The 22,724-nt window shown below is 39.5% G+C and overlaps 1 protein-coding gene across 1 annotated transcript in view; it reads right to left on the bottom strand.

Moving 5' to 3' along the window:
- The window catches only part of dscaml1 (Down syndrome cell adhesion molecule like 1), a 90,683-nt gene that overhangs the window by 24,891 nt on the left and 43,068 nt on the right, over nt 1–22,724 (bottom strand). The window contains exons 4-5 of the mRNA XM_079609485.1: nt 1,305–1,451; nt 633–911 (exon numbers count right to left, since the gene is read on the bottom strand). Coding sequence (XP_079465611.1) covers nt 633–911; nt 1,305–1,451 — 426 coding nt within the window. The remainder of the gene's footprint in view (nt 1–632; nt 912–1,304; nt 1,452–22,724) is intronic.

Genomic DNA, 22,724 nt, shown 5'->3' with positions numbered 1-22,724 from the left:
TCTGTAGGAAGGTTGATCTCCAGAAACAAGGATGAGGACACATGCTACAGGGTTTTGGTTTCTGCTTTAGGGAATAGGTGGCTATTACTTTGAAGTTGCACATTCCTATATCTTCTGTTAGTTTTGGAACAACATTTCAGTTAAACAAACACAGTTCTAATCCTACTCTTACTAAGTCTAACCACAGCTCTATCCCTATGCATAAGCATGACTGTTTAATAGGAATGTTGTTTAAGGACCAACAAGTTGATTCAGCAACATGTCCTATTTGATGAAACTATGATAAGTGAAAAGGATGATAAGATTTTGCCAAGTATACATGTTGAAAGAACATTCTCGTCAAACGAACATAATCCCTAACCCCAGGCTCATAAGAATGGTGTTGAAGCTCCAACCACAGCCCTATCCCTATACCTAACCATAAAATCCAAGTTCAGGAATGTGGTTCCAGGACCAACAAGAATGTTGATCCGAGAACATATCTAAAAATGAAAGGGTGAAGATAGCTTGTAACTTTAGAAAAGCTTGCATTTTTCCCTCACCAAAAGTATAATGGTGATGTTTTATGTAATTTACTCCTGCCCTACCACTAGTCCTTTTTGTCACTCCTCTCTTTCCCTTTATTTCCTTACCGATGACATTAAGGTGTCCTGTGACCTCTTTGGAGCCGAAGCTGTTGGTGACTTCACAGATGTAGTTTCCAGAGTCTTCCAGGCGGAGATCGCTGATTGTGAGGCCGGTCAGTCGCCGCGTCCAGCGGGAGTCAGCAGGAAGCGGCCTCCCATCCTTCAGCCAGCGGATGGTAGGGTTGGGGTAACCGGATGCGATGCAGGGCAACTCTATGCTGCGCCCCACTTGTACCTCTCCTGACTGGAAACTGTCCATCACAGAAGGCGGGGATTCAGTGGGGTCTAAGGAAAGAGAGAAAGCAATAATATCTAATTACAAAAAAAAATCAGGTAATTTACATACATACATCTTAAGGGTACAGTAGCAAAACTGCCTGATTAACTCTAACGGCCTGAGTAAAGGTAGAAAATGTTCATGTTTAAACAAATTACAACAATTTTTTCTGCAAAATCCCTTAACTTAAATCATAAGCGGCCTTGAGGGAAAAAATATAGAATTAAAAATGTAGAATATAATCCCTTTAAATACCAATGACATAAATTAGTATCTTAATGTTACTTCTCAAAGAATCACATTTAAGACCGTAACAAAAAAATATGGTTAGTAGACTATGATTGACAAAAATGACAAAGATGTCAATTGCCCAACACACCCACACAAATGCTCATACTCACCCAGCACAGAGAGACGAGCCCCATTGCTCTGCCTGGTTTCTCCGCTGTATTTGTGCTTGGTGATGCAGCGGTATGTAGAGAGGGCGTCCTCTTTCTGAACGTCAGATATGTAGAGGGCCCCATATGATGTCAGGAAAAACCTGTTACCTGAAGACAGAGAAGAGGTGATATAAACATGTGTACAGGAATTTCACTGAAGTCTTCACGATTCTCAAAAAGTCAATTCAGTACCAACTTTATATGCAAATCTTCAACCACAGGACTTTTACAAAAATCCCAACGTTATAATTGCTAAGAAAACTTGCTCACTGAGACACAAATTCGTCCAGAAATATGTCTCCAGTTACCACATACAAAACCTAACGCGCATACAGATATGAACAAATTTTTGAAGGATACAACAAGTAATTCATTACAGACTAAGATTCTAATATTTGATGTGTATGTTATTGTAACAGTATATTACTGTCACGTTCATTTCACATCAGTGAGGCCTGACTCCACTCTGATTTATCTATACATCCATGAAGGCCATATTTTACGTTGCAGCACTCACCCAGAAGCCAGAAGTGGTTGATAAATATTTCTCCTATCTTTTCAGTCCTTCTTATTCAATTCAGTACATTTTAGAGGTGAATATTTCTGACACAAAAAATGTTTGATGAAATATGTTGATTGTGGTCAGTGTGATTTCATAGTTAGGCAGAATGTTTATGCACACTATATAGAGATCTGTATCTACGTTGTTTTAATTGAAATAGTTTGTTTTAATAGTTAATAATTGAAACATAACTGAGAAGTCCCCTGAGCTATGAAAGAGCAACCTACAAGCAATAAAGTGTGTATGTGTGTGTGTGTGTGTATAGAGTACAAAAAAAAAGAAGAGTTTGCCTGTGTTCTGCTAAACTGCACATCACTGGTCACAATAACAACAGTAAAGTATGTCAGTGTGTGAGAACAGTCAGTCAGTCCCTGTGTGTGTCCTACTTTCTCCAGGCAGGCAAAGCATGTGGATTAGGCCAACTGCTCCGTTATGAGAAAACTAACTGGACTGGAAATGTAAAACACAAGTCTGACACAAACACATATATAAACACACTTTGAGACCAAACCTTCAGCTATAGGTCAACATCTGAAGTCATATCCCACACTGTGACTCATTAAAAACATGAAGATGCGTTTAGACTATATTTATGCTGAGGTATCATTAGTTGACTATCTTGTTTATCCATTTTATATTAGGACAAACTTATGCATTCAAAACTCACTCAACAAGACACAACGTTCATACAGAAAGCAGGATTACCCAGTGGGAAGAGCATGTGTGTGTGTGAAGGATGGCGATCGATGCGTTTTATGGCTCGAGAGCTTCATCCAACGCAGATTTATGAAAGCGGAGAGGACAGGCTTGACTCGGCAGCCCACACACACACTCCATCACTATAACAAGCAGCTCACTCACACACACACACACACACACACACACACACACACACACACACACACACACACACACACACACACACACACACACACACACACACACACACACACACACACACACACACACACACACACACACACACACACACACACACACACACACACACACACACACACACACACACACGCAGATAGTAGCTACAGACAAACAAAGACAATGGCTGGAAACAAAGATAAATTCAGCGTGTGTCTGTGTGAATGTCGTGGCCATGTGATGATAAGGCAATAAAATGAAGTATGTGTGCACAAAATTGTGTGTGTATGGATGTGTGATTATTTGCGTCACAAAAATGTATTGCTGAATGAATATTTGTATGACAGCTAAGCACAAGCATACGTGTGTATAGACGTAACACAGTGTCTGTGTAGGTATTGTTGTCACGCTGAGTGCTAGGCCCAGCAAACTGTAATTTAAGAGTCGGCCCTCGCGCTCCAACCTGCATATTAAGCCTTACAGGATAATATGCACTTGGTGACTTTAACCCCCTACAACATCAGCGCAACGCTGTCACAACATTTCACCCAGAGCGAGAGACCAGGGAGGGAGAGAGAGCGAGAGAAAGAGAGGTAGTCAGTGAGTAATTTTGGTTTAATCGTAGTCACTTGGATCTTTCTCATTGTGAAGACTGGTAAATTAAATATCAGCAACCAGGGATACAAGGTCTTTCTTTCTCGCAATTTTTCTTTTTTACTCTGCCTTCATTTTTTTTCTTTTTTTACCCCTTAGCTGTATAATTTGCACAAATGAAGTGAAATATTAAACAGTTATTTCACCCAAAAATGTAAATTCTGTCATCATTTACTTATGTTGTCCAAACCGGTTTCTTCTGAAGAACACAAAAGGAGATATTTTGAGTAAAGTTCACACTGTTCTATTCCATACAAACTGCTCTTTTCTATACAAAAAAAAGAGAAAAGAAAAGAAAGAAACAAAGGTTTTCCATATGATGTGCTATATTTCACTTCACAAACTTTAACTATAGATTTGTATGATGATCAGTCAACACTGTTTCATGGCAACTATCATAAATATTTTACATTTAGGCAAACTGGTAGCAAATTCATATGAATTTATACAATCTCATTTGTACGTTTTTGTATTATCTGTCCCACTTATGTATAGGGGTGAAAATTCATGCTTGTTTATTTTTTTTATTTTTTTTGTATCGTATTATACGAAATTGCCACCTTGAGGTCAGGTGGGAACAGTCAATAGCCCATTTGCTGAAAATTTGAGATTTCAGATTAACGTTCAACAAATATTTTCAGAAAACATCCCCTTCAATTTAGGTTAGGGTTTTAAAATAAAATGCATGCACCTGTGTGTATGTTGTGCGTGTGTGTGTGTGACTGTACATAAAACATTTTTCTTCACACAAGAAGTGACCCGTTGGGTGTACAGAATAAAAAATGGAGATTGATGGATTAAAAGAGAGACAGACAGAGTTATGCACATATTAGTCCCACGTCTCCTTGCGATCAGTTCTGTTTGGGAGTGCAGATCAATTCTTGTCTAGTCTTCCTTCGCCTTGAGGTGTGTGTGTATGTGTGTGCATGAAGGATTAGAGGGGGGGCATGTAAGGTCTGTCTAAAACAAGGGCTTGAGTTTACCACACACATACATGGTTCTGTGGTAGTGCTGGAGTGTGTAGCGTGGGCAGCCTGGGGCATCATGTCAGACCGAAAGAAGAAAAAAAAAAGTGGAATTGGATTTATGTGTGGAGCATGGCAACCTTCCAGTTACATCTCACTCTACACAGACTCCCAAAGGCCAGAGAAACACACTCACACACACATAAAGAGAAAAGAGGTTTGTATACATGTTGGAGAATGTGTATTTTTTGTTACGGGATGTCAGGAGGGCAGGAAAACTCTCTCGCTCTCTCAGCACAGTGCAGCCGAGAAAGATCCGGTCTAAAAATAAAACCCTACCGGAAGTAAAGCCGCCATTTTCCTGCCATCCTTTTCAAGGTAAAAAGAAACAGAGTATGAGAGGATATGAATAGTAATGTGAAATACACAATAGTGTGGAAAATAGAACAACAACAAAAAGAAAATTGCAACGCACGAATGCCAGGGGACTCTGAGGTAGAGGCGGAGAACGACAGAACGACAACAGAAGGGAAAAGAGGAAGACGACGTGCACGAGATGAGGGGAAAGGAATACCAAAATATCACAAATAAAAAGAGATCGAGAGAGAGAGACAGAAGAAGAATGCATGATGACAGAACGATAGACACATGAAGATGGAGGGAGAGAGAGAAAAAAAGAGGGGTGTGGGCTGTTGTTGAATTTGCTCTAGGAGCTCCCATGCAAATGATGGCGCCGCTGCAATGCTAACGAGGACCGGGTTTCAAACTGTTCGGCCCATTACTTATTAATGCTCTGCGTCTCTTCCCCCTCCCTCTTTCCCTCTCTCGCTCCACTTTTCCCTCTCTCTCTCTCGCTCACTGTTGCTAGGGCCCTTGCGCTCACGTGACGTGGGTTAGGGGGCGCTGCGGTGGCATGTGCAAAAACATAGCGAGAGAAGGAGGGAGGGATGATGGGAAGGCTGGCGAGGAGGGGTGTAAACGGTGGGGATGCTAACGTTCGTTCGTTCGTTCGTTAAGCCACAAACGGGCTACCAGGGCACGCACGGAGAGCCTGGCACACGGAGAGACAGGCCAGCCAGGGCTCTGATTGGCCGCGGGCGGGACTCAACATCATTTCGATGCAGAATATGGTTAACGAAGGAGAGCTGACAAAAATCAAGAGAGCTGAGAGAGCTAGAGGGAATCAAAGATTAAAAACAATGTCACCAAGTGAAGGAAGACAGTTGGTGATGGGACGGAGAAGGAAAGATGAAGCGAAAAAAATTCTACTGTCGACTCTTTTTTTTTCTTTTTTTTTCACGCTCAAAAACGCACTGCACTGCTGATTTTGTAAGAAAGCCTCAACCAAATCTTCCTTGACACGATATGGTGTTTCCAAAGATGACGCTAGTTCCTGCTCACCTGCCCTTGTCTTATAACAAAGCACCCTGTATACACCTGATGGACCCTTATGCAGGATATATGTAATGTCAAGTGTCAAGCTCAGTTATAATACAATGGACAGTTTTGAACATGGATGTTGATTGGTCAAACATCGTTAATGAGAAACACCTGCTTAACAGAACCCTCACACCATTTCTTCACCATATTTCTGACATTCTTCAAGCTTTTGTGCTACTTCTGACAACAGAACCAATGGATTTGAAACTTTTGAGTGTAGACAGCCTCGAGCTGTTGCGCCTGGCTTAGACAGAGTTAGAGGCAAACTATTAACTTTAGTTTACATGTCAGGGACTACTGTATATCTTCTAGTGGAAGGGCAGCACTTAAAGATTTTTCAGATGTGTTATTTTATTTATGTTGTGAGGGGATCGTTTTAGCAATGCAGTAAGGCACTACAGGTGTGCTACATTATGAATATAATCATGACCGAAGGGGTTGCAGATTCTCCACTGCATGTCATGCCTAATGCCCTATAGCTCTGACTATATTCACATATAGTGTGCTCAAAGAACTTGCAGTTAGATTTAGATAAGGAAGCAGATTTCTTCAACCAATGCACCACACATTTATTGTGCCTTTCCCTTCACCTACTTCTTCCACTTCCCTGCTGTCACTCTTTCCTTCCCACCCACTCTTGTCCAACTTCAGCCTGTGTTCTGTAGTTGCACTGGCTCCCGCTGTTCTCCTCGTCTCCATACTCCAACGTTCCGGCTCACTCTTCTTGAGAACCTCAATTACATCTGTGTGGGTGATCTCTATGGCCATGTGATGATTGTCAGTCCTGTATTTGAATCCTTAATACAGTTGTGTTCACACACGGTTCAGGTATTTACGGTTGAGTGATATCAGCATTCTAAATCCAAATGTATAAACATTTTCTGAAAATGTTTTTCGGGGAACCCTGTTGTGTGGACGGAAACAGACTGAGCTACATTCTTATATCATACAGTCTTATAGAGACATATATACGAGTTGTATGTCATTTGAAGGTTTTATATCCAGTCACTGTCTTCCACGAGAGCTACTCCCATCAGTTTTGAGATCTGACCCTGCAGTTTTTTGGACGTATATGTATAGACATATTGTGAGCTTTTATGTTAACATGGTATTTTGCGACTCACGTCTGTATGTAAATGCAGTTGTCAATCCCAAACACTGACAGATTGAATGCAGCCTCTCTTTTAAAAACTCTTTCCCTCTATCTAACACTTTAGCTATCTGATATAAGTTTCCTGTCCTGAGTATGTGTTCATGCAAGTATGTGTGCAACTCAAAATGCATTCTTTGAAAATAGACATTAACAAAATGTTTCTCAAGGGTATTAAATGTGTTGGTGGCAGTTTTAGGGCTGCTGATCTGGATTGTGACTTGACGACCTCTATGATCTATAGTGGAATATGGACATCTCCGAGAAGTCACCTATAAAATCCTTCTATTTTACTGCACTGATAACATAAAACAACACAAGACCCAATTGCTTTAATGTGAAACACAACAAAGCCTTAGTTACTAGATTACATAAAATACTAAGACAGACTTTTGAATTCACTTTCTGAGAATCAGAAAGGTCAAAATGTCAAACAAAGAGCCAGATGTCCCCCATGTAATCCATGCATGCATGTTAGTATTCATCCGAGTGCCTACTCCGTCCTGGTTTGTCCTAATGACAGGACACGGGGGGCAGGCATAAAACATTGCTGAGTGTGGAGAGTTCAACTATAAACATGTGTTCTTCTGGTCACAACATGTGTGAGAGAGAGAGTGTGTGTGTGTGTGTGTGTGTGTGTGTGTGTGTGTGTGTGTGTGTGTGTGTGTGTGTGTGTACGATCAAAATTCCGCCATCATTGCATCGCCAAGGTCAGAGCGGAGTCACCCCGATAAACCTAATTTGCTTTTGATATCAATGCTGTTCACACATACATAATTACACATGCATACACACATACACTGCCACATAAGGAGTGAAAATAATTGTGTATGACTGGCTGGGAGGGGGTTACACTATCTAATTGAATTTTGACTTACAAACTGCGATGTAACCTTCAAATCAAAATCAAATCTGTCTTCAGCCTGATTCATGAAGAATAAAGGCTTGAATTAGTGGAAACAGGAGATGGTCAGGGTAACGTCACAGAGATGAGCCATGTGAGTAGAGTATTTATAAAGGGTCAAATAATTTCAGCACCATGGACAGCATCACTACACGATCACAACTTCAGAACCGCTAGTAGTGTCTCTGCACAGCTCGTCCAGTTCAGCACCTTGGACAGTTTCAGAAAGTGCGGCTGTCCACAACACAATCCCTTCTACATAGAAACAACAGAACGGAGGTATCCGCCAACAAAATACAACACCGCACAAATCCTAACCTCACAATGCCACATCATGTTACACCAGGCCGTGTGATGCCCAAGGGTCGCTGTGGATACGCACAGAACAAATTAAATAGTAATGTGACATATGGTACATGGCCGCAAAACCCAGCCCAGCAACAGTGACACAAACATTTACTAACTGCAGAGGGAAAAAAACAGCTACCTGCTAAGTCAGGCAAGAGGAAAGAGGGAAATGGAGGTGGGATCTGTGATACTATCTGCCTGTCATTTTAGAGGGGAGAGATCCATCCATCCATCCATCCATCCATCCATCCATCCATCCATCCATCCGTCCATCTATAGCCCCTTTCACACAGAGATTCCAGAAAAAACACAGATATTTGTTTTTCGTTTGATTTTGGTTCATTCACACTGCCAGTGATTTTCCGGGATCTGTGAATGCGTTCACACACATCCCGGTAAGATCCCGTAAAGACACGTGACGTCAGGATGAGACGTGTAACGTAGGCGTGAAAACATGTACACTAACGCATTGCGTACCGTTTCACAAAGCTGGCAAACGTTTCAGCGCGGATAGTAAGGTGCTCCTGGTCTCTGCTTCGGTCCAGTTTGCAGACATTTTTTTGTTTTTTCTTTATTGATGACGAACACAAACTTTCTTCTAAGAGCAACAGAGTCGCGCGATGGCACGTGCGTCATCTCTTCGACACACCCCTTACGGCATTGATCCTGGCTTTTGTTCACACAGGGCGCGTTCCGGGACTGATCCCGGCAATGTTACTAGGTCCCCAACCTGGGATCGATGCCGGCATCAATCCTGGGACGTGTTTGCGTTCACACAGAAGGCACACTGGCAATTTCACGCCAATTTCCCGGGATAAACGTGCTGTGTGAAAGGGGCTTATCTATCTATCTATCTATCTATCTATCTATCTATCTATCTATCTATCTATCTATCTATCTATCTATCTATCTATCTATCTATCTATCTATCTATCTATCTATCTATCTCTTCACATCTGCAAACACGCAAAATTACCACACACTGCAGTGTAGCCATGCCCATTAATGAACATTTGCCCAGAGTGTGGTGTGTGTGTGTGTGTTGTTGAGGAAGTAATTAAGATTGAACTGCAATAAAACACCCATCCAGATAAATCTTAAGGCCTGTATTAACTGAAGTATCTGACTGGAGCATGAATGGGAATGAACAGAGCTCCGGCAGAATCAATACCCCCCTCTCTCTCACTTTCTTCTGCTCCACCTCTCACCGCCAACATCATTTCTTTTCTTCTGCTTTCTCTTGGCCGCAAAAGAATTACTCAGCGCCTGACAATAGGACATCTACACCCTCCGACAATAGCCACTCATTCCTTCAGTGGCCCCCCCTTTCACTATCTACACTTATGAATGATATCTCTCCTTCATTTCAGCTCTATTCACATTCAAAGCAGAGAGAACAAGCAGCCTGAAGTGTCTTGTAATAATAGAAGCATAGTTTGATAAAAGACGCCTGACACCTTGCAGGCTCTCAATGACAATGCAAACGTTGTGTCTGAGATGTTTGATGCAAGTGAGGATGTTTGTCACATCCAAAGGCCGGCTCATGAAGCCAAAGCATTACCGGTCTCCACCTCTCTATGAGGTTGGAGGTCGCAACTGTGTATGGTTCCAAGAAGAACATCTTACTGTTCAAGAAACGGACCTGTATGGGAGATTTCAGCTTCTAAAAGGACATTTTCAACCCACAATTTAAATCCTATCATTTACTCACCCCCATGTCATTTAAAATCTGCATTATTTTCTTTCTTTCTGTGGAACATTAAAGTTTAAACATAGTAAAGACAAAATATTTTTTTTGGGTGAACTTTCCATTGAAGTTTCAACTGAAGCTAAAGTTTCCATTTACCTTACACAATATTATTAAAGTGATTTCAGTGATTCTTCATTCTACAGGTCAATTTTGGCTCTTGTCCTTTTCCAAACCCTCCTCATTTCCAACAGTCTTCCACCTCTTGACCCTTCACTTCACTATATTATTTTCCACCACACCCTTCTTACATTCCCTCCCCTCTCTCTCTCTTTCTCTGTGCAATGGTTGGAGGAGAGTGGGTTTGTGGAGGACTAATATGCTCATTAAAAAGGCATGCTTCACCGTCAAATGCCAGCTGCCGCTCTTTTCCCTCCTCCTTCTATCCCTCTCTCTCTATAGTTTCCTACAGTGGGAAATTGTGAAACCCATGTTCAACCTCAACCACCGCTTATGTCTGAAAATAATAAGTCAACACGCGCACACACACACACACACACACACACACACACACACACACACACACACACACACACACACACACACACACACACACACACACACACACACACACACACACACACACACACACACACACACACACACACACACACACACACACACACACACACACACACCTATGTATATATCTATTCATTCTCTCTCTCTGCCTGTGCTGGTTAAAGCCTCTCCCATACTCAGCAGCCTAATTAGAATAAATATTCACGGGGCGCAATGTGAAAGAAAGGAGCAAGAAAGGAAGGGGACGGACAACAAGAGAGGCCTTAACAGGAACACCACCACTGGAGGAAGTAGATGCCAAAAGACTAGAGAAAAAAACTGAGAGAATGATTTTTTTTATTTTTTATGTGTTTTATTTTATCCATCCCTGTAGGTTGCTCTTTTATATAGGTCTCAGTTAGAAGTCTCCTAATATTTTGAGTACAGTTTGAGATCTTTTCTGAAAGGGTGACAGCGATGCCATAGAAGAACCATTTTTGGGTTCCCCAAAGAACCTTTTACCATTTTATCTTAGTGTGAAGAACATTTTGAAAATCTAAAGAAACGTTTCCTCTATAAACAACCTTTTGTACAATGGAAAGTTTCCATGGATGTTACCATCAATGCCAATAAAGTAGCCTACCTTTATTTATTTTTTAAGTGCGAGGTTCCTTTTTTTCCCCCTACAGAAACTTATCCTTTTTCTCCCCATTTAATGTCATTGTTGTCTTGGAGAAACCATTGAGATATTAAAGAGATTTTGTGTTAATCTTCTTCCATGCTGTCATGTCTTCAAACACACACGTAAAAGCGGTTGACAACATCCAAACACATTTGCAGTCCTTTTGTGAGTCTCCTCGTTTAATAATTAAGGCTCATTGATAATTGATACGGACACGGGCCTTAAGAAGCAGAAATAAGGAATTCATATCTAATGAACATCACCAAAGAGAACTAACACTACCAAACATGAGCAGATTATCTGCAGTCTGGAGGGTAAAAAAACGAGCAAACCAGGCAAAAGCAAAAACGCATCTGTGTTTGCTGTTAAATATCTTGCCGGAAAATCAATTATTAATAAACTAACCAGGCCTGTTGCATTCAAGACGAGATGAAGCTGTAAGGTGCATGCGTGTAACAGACAATGATTGATGTAGGAATTGTCGGTGAGGTTGACTTAAATCTGTAGGCTGAATGTGCAGAATACAAGGCATAAACACACACGCACATACACACATTACACACTGGCCATTTCCCACACAAATCAATACAGAGTCTCGCCAAGGAAAGTTTGGCCTGGCTGTGACTCCTACACTGAGGCAAGAGCGCCAAAACATCACTCACGGAGAACTGCGCTGCTTCTTCCTTAGGTTTGTGATTACGTTTTTTTTCCCTTTTCATTTAAGATTTAAAAGATGTTTTAAATTGAGTTTAACATCTAAACAGGCGTATGACTGCTTTTTCGCTTTTCATTTGCTTATGTGCATTCTTCCACAAACACCAGCCTAAAAAGTATTCAGACACTTAAATCACACATACATAATAAAAAAATGACATCGCAAACAAATTACTCAAGAGATTCTCTGATCTCAACTCAAGGTCATTTTTAGTGGATTTATGAAAGTCAGCTCACCTCAAGTTTACACAGATGTCCTAGAAGAGTAAAGCACGGTTTATGACATTAACAATAAAACAAGTTCCACAAAGTCTGACAAGTTTTGAAGGATAATAATAATGTAATAATAATAGTAGTAGTAGTAGTAGTTGTTTTATATTTCGAAAGCTAACCAACATTTTTTTTTTTTTGAAAAGTCTGTCCAAATACTTTAAAATACAGTAAAAAAAAAAAACTTTTGTTAAAATAGGCTAAATGCCACTAGCTTTGGTATTTAGTTCCCTAAAGTAATGGCGTTTGTACATTATTACGTTTCCTAACCTTTTGATGAAGGCAAAACAATTTAATTAAATAAAAATTAGAGCAACTAAAATGTATATTATTCACTACAGAAAATTCCATGACCTTTCAGAATTTATTAACTACCACGACTTTTCCAGGACTGACAAAAAAATAATGATTCTATATACTATATACTGCTAGAATATAGAATATTTCCAGGTTTTTCATGACTGAGAAAACTGGCCACAACTTTTTGGGGCCACTGTATCAAAAGACAATAAAGGAAAAATGGTAACAAATAAAAAAGAGAAAGGGAGTTTATGTGTTAGGCACTCTGACGACAGATGTTGTAGTGTGGCACTTGGTGTCCCCTCAGCTAAGGCCCAGGGGCCAAGAGGTTGCATATGACAGAGAGAGAGAGAAAGAGCTGAGCAGTGTGTGTGTGTGTGTGTGTGTGTGTGTGTGTGTGTGTGTGTGTGTGTGTGTGTGTGTGTGTGTGTGTGTGTGTGTGTGTGTGTGTGTGTGTGTGTGTGTGTGAGAGAGAGAGAGAGAGAGAGGGAGAGAGTCAGTGTGGCAGAATCCAGTCTGCATCACTGTCTCTTCTGCATCGATGCCTCATGCTCTGCCCCAATTTAACCAATGCCACTATAATCAGTAAACAGCATACAACACAGGGGGAGGGGATAGAAAGAACACAAGAAACATAAAGAAAGAATGTAAGAATTAAAGGAGGAAAGAAAGGGGAGCTATAAATCATAACTTTACACATTTATGTAACTACTTCATAACTACTTTAATATGCTGAATAGTTTTTCTTGTCAGTGTCTCCATGGGGAATTATCCCAAATGTTTTACAAATTACTTACCGAAGAAGACGTATCCTTATACCCAAACACTGTTAAAATAACAGTGATAGCAGATTCATGATTCAAGTTCGATCTTTTGTGACCATCATCCAAAAAGTAAAGAAAAGCCAAATAAGTTTAGGGATTAAATACATTATTAGAGAAACTTATTGTTAAAGGCCAATCATATTTATTTGCAGTTTGGCTAAAGCTTCTGCAAAAGAAAACAGCAACAGAAGATGATGTAGAGAAAGATGGAGAAAGTAGTCATGTGGAAAATAAAAAAATAAAAGCACTGACATTCAGGTAAAAGTCTCTCTACAGCTATATTTAGCTTTATGCAAAGGTAAACAAGGCTGTGAGGGGCATTTTGGTACATTGTGATTTTTTTTTCAGCGCTTCCTTTCTTTAAGATTTTATTTATTTATTTACCTTATATTTTAAAATACTTAAAAAAGTCATTTTAAATTGTAATAATATTTAACTTTATACAGTTTTACTGTATTATTAATCAAATATGATCAAACCCAAACTTTTAAACGGTGTACAAAAATCCATGTTACGTTTCCATGGAAAACTGTAAAATATATACAGTAGTTCATCAGCCATTATACAAAAACATATATGAAGACTTAATGTCTAAATTGACCAACCAATCAAGCATTCCACAGTGCTGTATAATACAAATAAATAATACAACATTTTTAGGACAGAAAGTGTGCAAAATAGCAGTCAACGTAAAAATGTACTCTAAGAAAACTGAATACTAGACCAACAGGCAAATTAACATGACCCTGGTGGCAAGAAACAGAGAGAAGAAGAGATTTGAGGAAGGGAGATGGAGGAGTGAAAAAAGGGGAAAGAGATGAGATGAGGAAAATGTAATGGGGGATGGAGAAAGGGGTGACTTTATAATTTATGAGCCATGCACCATGTGCCTGGTGACATCTGCTATGGCACAGCTAATGTGTGTCCTCCATCCCTTTACTGGGATGCAAACATACTCACACACCACACACACTTTTACATACACTATAAATACAAAAATCACTTGCTCTACAAGAAGCAAAATGTGCAGCATTCAAAATGCATAGACTATCCATTTAAACATCAGTTCATGTGCACCACAGCAAACACATGACCGTCCAAGAACAGCTAAGTGCATTCACTTGAGAAGAACAATGCCATTGGAAAACATGCAGCTGGATTGTTTCCAGTGATGCGTGTTCATGTTTTGGGATTCCAAAAACAAAAAACAAAAATCCAGACCTGAATTCTTGAGAGAAAGATCCAAAAACAAATTAAAATTCCAACCATCTACTATCTATATGCCAATTATCAATGACTGACAGATTATTAAATGGGTAACACTTTACAATAAGGTTCAATTTATTAACATTAGTTTACATGAACTAACAGAGTAATCTTAATGTTTTAAAAATGAACATATTGTTCAAACATATATGGCTGAATTTAAGCAATAGTTCCACTAGCAATGGTGTAGCGTTTACAGTTGCCAGAGTGGAGCAGGTAGTCCAAGCGGCTGTGATTGAGTGGGCTAATTTGCATATTCATGATTCCACGTATACTAAATGAAGAAAGGGTGTAGAGTTACTTTCAAGCTATTTTAAGGCATGAAATAAAAACGTTTATGTCATTTTGATAATCAAGGATGACTTTTAAGGGATAAAAGTATTGACTAAATGGGGACTTTGATGTTAATGTCCACACTTAAACCCAACCGTCAATGGATCGTGCGAAAACATACGAATGAGATCGTACAACCTATTAGCCAAAACGTAAAATAGTTGCGAATTGCCCTGATAATGTGTTGGTCCTTTAGCCTTCTGTTTAAAATTTCTGCTGAGATTGCTGGGGGACAAACCAACACTTAACTAAATCCACAATTTTGAGAACAGAAGTTGAGATGCGATGAGCACATTGATAGTTGTGTCTGTTAAGCAGCTGAGTGTTGATGGTTTGCATGTGAGCCCCTTTCAAGCGTTCACGGCCTGTCTGATGATGCGTTTCTCTGGCAACACCATGTCGCATAACAGCCCTAATCAAAAATCCTTTCAGAACTGGAGGCCAATCTCCTTTTTATGCACTGATTACAACATTTCTGCCTTAGCAGGTGAGAGCTGTGAATAGGCATAAATTAGAGGAAACCTAACTATAACAACGAGTGTAGTGTAACACATCTCTCTTGATGACCGTACTGTCAGAACACAAGTAAAGCCATACTATCGTTATCAGCTTTTTCTTAAAGCATTCTGTTATTTCAGAGCCAGATTGAAGACAGAACTGGGATGGTTTACCATGAGGTCTGTTGTGAGATGCTGGTGTGAGACAAGCTAAAATGGCATCCGTGATACAGCATATGCTTGAACTAAAAGACTGTGATTTTGCCAAGTAGGATGCGTTTTTGGATCCACATCAACCAAGTAGATATTAGGGATTTGTTGAGGGATATGGATAGCCTTTGGGCTAGGGTTGGTGCATGAACAACATTTTTATCAACTATATTTACTCGATTTGTACCCCCCCCCCCCCGGAACGCGATTATTATTGTGCTAGTTTTGGTCGAGATTGGGTGGGTTTTGTTACGCAAACCTGGCAACCCAGCTAGAAATGTTTGTCCTTATAGATAAAAGCTCATTAATAAAGAGTGTTTCCATTCTTGAACAGTTTGCACAAGCACTTGTCTGCTGCAGTAATGCATCACATATAATAGGGTATTATATATATATATTCAAAATCTGATATTTTTTTCTTTTCTTGAGGTCATTATGTGGTTTTCTGCACACAATAGTGTTAAAACAGGATTAAAAGTTTATATTTTAGTAAATATTACATCTACACTGACACATAATTTCATGAGCAGCCTCATTTTTCTCTAATTTAGTAATTTGTTTGGACTGGCAAGGCTGATTTTTCATTCACAGGAATGTTGATCCAGGAACATGTCCTAATTGGCAAAATCACGGTCCCTGATTGAGTTTAGAATTCTAACAATGGAGAATGGATGGACAATGAACAGTTGGAGGTGAGGTCAGGTGATGCAGCAGGGGATGAAGGAAAGCAAGATTGCAGTGGATCTGAACATGGATGATATTCATCAGAGCGACAGGCGTGGAAAAAAGGCGGGAGAGATGGAGGGAGGGGAGGCAGAGGGAATATCTCCATCTCCATATGCCACTCCTTCTTTATGAGGTTTCTCTCCTTGGACATATTGGATTTTTCCCTCGCATTCTTCCTCACGGTTGTTTGGGTTCAGGCACTTCCAGCATTCATCACATTTGTCAACAGATAATCATTACCAGAGCACCGGGACCTCTACTGAAGGGCAAGATTTCTGACCTATCCACACTCTAGCATACTGAGGACCCAAGAGTTGAGTGTGCCAGCATAAAAATAGCATAAAGACAGAGGAGAAGAAGCTACACTTTAAAACATATTCTTATAAAGAAGATAATAATGCTGAAAAGGACATGCACTTCAGGAACACAAATTCTGTATTTTCAATACAGCTTTTCTATTACGACATACTCTGACATTTAAGTCAAACCAATAAGCAGACCAGGTAAGCAGAATTCATGTATTTTTTTAGGCTGACACCAGGGTTATTATATAGTTAACTAAAACTAAATCTATTTTTAAAAAATGTTAATTGAAATAAAGCTGAAATAGCATAAAATATCAATTTTAGATGAAAAACTTAAACTAAATAAAAGTTATAAATGTTGCCTTGGCAAATAACTAAGTTTAAGTTTAAGGAGTAAAATTACTAACTGAAAAAAAAGAAGAAGAAAAAAACTGACCCCAAAAAAACCTAAATAGTAATATTCAAAATAATCAATATCATCATAATCATTGTAAAAAAATTACAAAATCAATAAAAATAGAAAAAATAAAGCAAAATTAAACTGAAAGCTGAAAATATGAAAATAAATGTAATTCAAAGTATTAATAAAAACTACAATAGTACATAAATTATACTAACACTAGCTTAATTTAACACTTAATAATAACACTTAATTTTCACATTTTAGTAACTTTAGTAGCTTTGTGATGTCAAAATTAGTTTATTCCTACTGTGGGGTGTGAAATGTTTTACACTAATAATTTTGAAAGTGGGTTTGCTTTGTAAGTTGTTTAGCAAAAGAGCCAATCATAAACTGCCTCACTGCTTATCTCATTAAATATTTATGTGATTTGTAAAGTTGCTTTTACAAATACTTTCACACGCTGTTTAGTTAGAGCATCTGAGGGAAACAATTAAAAATGTCAAAAAGAGACACCAAACGTGTTCACTGACACCGCTTTAAAAGACTTAATACAGTCAGAGTGGATTTATGTGCAGTTATTAAAGGTGCAGTAAGCGATTTCTAAAAAAACACTGTTGATATTTGAAATCAACCCAAAAACACACCCCTCCCTTCATTGCTCCGACCCCAACATGCTCAAACATGCAAAGCAAGAGTGGGTGTCTCTTATAGCTGAAGCAAAGCAAAATAATGTTTTGCGAAAAATAAAGTGGAGATGACGAACAAATGAAAAGGACTAACAAAAAACATACAGTACACATGAGTAGGCAATAATGCTCCAGACAAACAATGACACTCAAAACTGTCCTGTTAGCTAACATTACAACAACAGCATATCTTGGTTCTGTGAAACATAGCAAAACCAATGTTATTCATGGAGCAGAAACAATGCAACCCCGGCGTCCGTTTTCAGTGCTTCCCGCTTCTGTCTCTCCAGTGCTGGAAAGCTTTTCTAATATTAATGTGTATTCTAAAGCTCTTGCCTGATCATAACTCTTATTTTTTCAGTGATAGTCTCTCTTTTCTCTTTTGTAATGTCTCTCAGCCATCTCTCTTTCAACTGTCTTTCTTCAAATCTCCCTCTTGCGCTCTTGTGGACACGCCCCCTACTGCTGATTGGCTACCGGTTGTGGCGCTCGGCCTGATCAACTTTCAATTTAAAGTTTTCATGTAACTAAAGTTGCAATAGTCTTTTCTTGAAGACTAGTTTCCTGAACAAGAAAAAATGTAGGGCGGGGCTTGATTTTGTCCATGGGGAATTGATTGGATGGTTGTGGTTTGCTATTGGTCGATCTCATATGAGATCCCGCCCTCAGGCCTATAAACACATCAGAGAAGAGAAGAGATGCCACTGCAAGGGGGTGGGGGTGTGGTAATTTGAGTAAAGATTACGAGCCCAAAAAACAAATGAAAGAACTGTCAATTTATGATTTCATGGTGACTTTTGAAAATTCAAGTTTTGAATTCAACTGCTCAAGTTTAGCAGATTATGAGACGTTTATCCATAAATGAGCTCAACTTGAAAACTGTTGTCTTCATTTTTAAGTTCTACATACACTGAACAATTTAGTTTTACATTGAGAAGTGTAGAGAGAAAGAAAGAAGGTATAAGAGGGAAATAAATAGGCATAGGCTAGAGGAAGCGAAAGAATTTGACAGAGCAGTGACGAGGCGAGGAGAGGGGAGCACTGTGTGTGTGTGTGTGTGTGTGTGGATTCATATCCCCCGGCTCTAGCACACATTAGCTGCATTAAGTGAGCTGACAGGTCCATCCCCATTACCCGCGCTGGTGGCACACACTGCACACACCGGCCTGACAACTACACACATACACACACAGACACATGCAGCCGCCCAGCACACGGCGGCCTGTCTCAGCCTGACAACTGCACCACGTGGGACGTGCTCACACACACCAAACATATACTTTCTTTTTCTCCGAAGAATAAGATCCTCCGCAAAGAATTCTCCCTCATGAAAACCAGTCTTAATTATAGTGCATGCATTACAACTCAAAAGTGCTGAAAAAGAACATTTACATTCATTTGGCAGAAGAAACTTGCGGTAAATTCAAGTTTTATGTTTTTCAAGCTGTAACCTTGGTACACCTTATAGGACAGTATAGATATAAGGACAGTTTGCACAGTATGCAGAGATATAGTAGAGATCAAAGTTGAGTGCCAATGTGGTATATAGTACATCTGTAGTCTGTTTCTAGCTGTATTATTGATGTGTTGTCTTGAGGTTCAGGGTTAAAGACCTTCTGCCGCCCGCATTGTTTAATTATTCACCCTGCCCAACGTCTGTCCACCAACCCACACACACACACACAGCTGGCATTAGATATAGGACACACAACGCGATGCACACACAACTCTTGATTGGGATGTCATGTACCAAACACATGGAAACACGTATGTTCTATGATTAAACAATATTATACCATGGTCTCTCTGAATACTCAATTCTGATTGGATGGAAGGTGTGCAATAAAACCGTTTAATGCACAGGTAGTTCCTGGTCAGCAACGAGGGGGGTAACATCGCTGTTTTTGAGGGAAATAAACACACAGCTTCATTGTTTGTAGTGAGAGACGTCGCACAGACGCAGGTAATTCAAGTACGCTTTTCACATTTCACTTTCTCTCTCTCGAAAATTCGAATAAACGCTATAATTCATTAATTCAAATAAAAGTGATCTTACCACACTGCTTCATGTACAATGGTAACGCCATGTATTTTGGACATAATACCACTTTTTTTGGACAGGTACTGTGGGTTTTTAACATTAATATGAAAGGTTTTTAGATATGTACCAAGGTAATATCACGGAATATAAATATACAAAACATTCAGTACCATGGTACATAAAAATACTATGCATGGAGGTGTAGCAAGATTTTTTTGAACAAGTACCATGGTAATATGGATGTTTGTGGACATACACCATGGTAATACCAAGACGTGGATATATATGACCATGGATATGGATATACAAACCATTTAGTACCACGATATGTATCAATGCTGTACCTTGGTTTTTTGGCAATACCATGTTTCTTTTGGATATGTCTCATGACACTGTAATCATTCAATACCTAGGTTTACATTGAGCATCATGATATTATCATATAATATCACCACTGTCCTATGGTACGGCCACAGCAGCACTTTCAGACTGTAAGTGTCTGAATCGCTGCTGGCCACTTCATTTCTCTGCTTAAGCCTCATCTGGTGACAACATCCATGCTAGTTTCTTAACACGCTAAGCTGCCAAAGAGCAGCAGCTAAGCTCTCATTTAGCCTGGCCTTCTGACACTCCCAGTCCATTCAGCACTTAGCCCTAATGTTAGCCTCGGCGCTAATGCCACTAACTACGCCGGCCAGACCAGTGGTTATTCCGAAACATACAGACAGAGATAGAGAGCGGCTGCTGACCCTTTGTGTCTTTCCTTGTCTATCTGCCCTAACATCACGAGAAGGATTATGGTCTCAATCTCGCTTTTCTCTCATCCTGCTCCGAGCAAAAAAGCTGCACATACAGAAAGAAAAAGAAAGGGAGGGAGGGATGGATGGATGGACTGGGGGATTGTTGTTTGGGGTTAGTAAAGACGGTTTTCCTCAAATGCGATTTCTCTCCTCCGCTGACTGTAATCTCCCTGGGCAAATCCGTCTTTAGCCAAACGAAGCAAAAACAGAGGAGAAAAGGAAAAGCCATCTTTATCCAAATCCAATTGCTGCTGGAAGAAGGAGAACGAGTAAAGGAGGAGAAGAAGATCTTGTAATTTGTCTGAGGGATTAGAAGAAGAGCCGACAGAACCTCTGTGTGTGTGGCATTTGTGCTAGCATGCTAGTTCATGTTGTTGTTCAAATGTTACATAAAGACGCTACTGAGTGTATGTTTTGATTGACAGAGATGAAGTGTGTGGGAGATCTACAGGCCTAGATGGTAACACAGACTGTTTTCACATTTTCTGCACTGATTTTGCGAGGAAATATGCAAAATTCTTCTAAGGAATGAATAAAAAATAAATAAAAAAAAGTAAGTAAGTGTAAGTGTTTGTGTTGCCATTTATCTCAATGGTGGAGGAATGGGAATTCAGATGATAAATTAAAAAGCAGACTAAACTAAAATTTGTTTTAAAGAACGATAAGAAACATCTTTCTATTGAGTTGTCCTCGTTGGCTGCATGCAAAAAACAAACATATAGTGTAGCCTGATTCCAGAAATAAATGACTCCTATGACCCGGTTCTTAAAGAAACACTGCTCTGTATAATTTACATTATTCGCAGAGTGAGAATTTCTTTCATATTTAAGCAAAATTAAGTGCAAAAATACCCACATAAATTAGAAATGAATCAAACCAACTTTATTGCAAATCAAATTTAACACAATCAATGGAATCAATGAATCTGGATCAACTCAAATTGAATCGAATCAATTAAGCTTGTGAATTTAAATTAAATTGAATAAGGAAATCGATACCCAGCCTTTTTTAAAATTGACATATTAGTAAATTTTGCAGATCATGGAAGTTTGCTGCATCCTCTAGCAACCAGAACCAGAATGCAAAGATGGGGCATTGAATTCAATCAAAATCCAACATCAAAATCCAACAATCAAATGGGATCTAATCAAATCAAGTCAATAACTTATGAATTGAAATTAAATTGAATCAGGAAATCTGTATCGATACCCAGCCCTATTTAAAAGTGAGTTTTTTTTGTTGTACATTTTGTAGATGGAAGTTCACTGACATCGCTGCATTCTCTCGACCTAGCAATCCGAACCAATCAGACTGAATTTAATCAAAATCCAAAATCAGAAAAGAATCAAATCAAATTAAAAATTAGAATCAAATGAATCATTTCACAATTTCTTTTGTGAATTAGGTGATAAAACAACGCAGATAGAATGTTTCAAATAAACAATGTTATCAGCGGGTGCAATATATTCTTAGTGAAATTGAGTGTTGTTTGTTCCCCTGTGTCACTGGAAACCCTGTACACTCCACGATGGCTAGTGACAATGTATTTACCCAGAGGTCATGGTCCTTGTTGACATTTCGTGTCCTGTTTGACCCTCTAACCCGGCCAAATTGTAGCATGCAACCAAGAGCGAGGCGACAGAGGAGAGACATACCATTCCTCATCCCTCTCTCTCTCTCTCTCTCTCTCTCTCTCTCTTGCTGGACGTAACAGCCTATGACAGCCCCAATTAGGCAGTGTGGCAGCAGCCACTACCAGGCACATATCCACACAGACAGAGAGAGAGACAGTGGCGGGGGGAAGGGAGGTGCAAGGCTGGTGGCTAAAGTTTATGTGCCATCCTTTGATTTGATGTGAGAGAGCACACACACACAGGACAGGGGTAAGAGAAATAGACAGAGGTCCAGATCTGTGTCATTGTGATGTGGCATCAGCGTCTGCGTGTTTGTTTCTGAGTGACAGTGATCCAGTGGAGTCTGTCTCATGCTGCCTACAGCCATCCACACATACTGTACTTCACACTGTCACGGAGCATATGCTTATCACACATATGAACATATTCTACGCAAGTATGCACATTTTTTTTGTAAAAGCAACATTTACAGTGCATTTACGTTATATGGAAACACGCAACTTTGACATTTTAACTTATTTTGGATTCCTCAAGACATTTGAG

This window comes from Phoxinus phoxinus, assembly GCF_949152265.1.
Source record: "Phoxinus phoxinus genome assembly, chromosome: 4".
In the NCBI taxonomy this organism is placed as follows: domain Eukaryota; kingdom Metazoa; phylum Chordata; class Actinopteri; order Cypriniformes; family Leuciscidae; genus Phoxinus; species Phoxinus phoxinus.
Note: the sequence above shows the minus strand (reverse complement) of the source record. Positions and strands in the feature narration are given on the sequence as shown.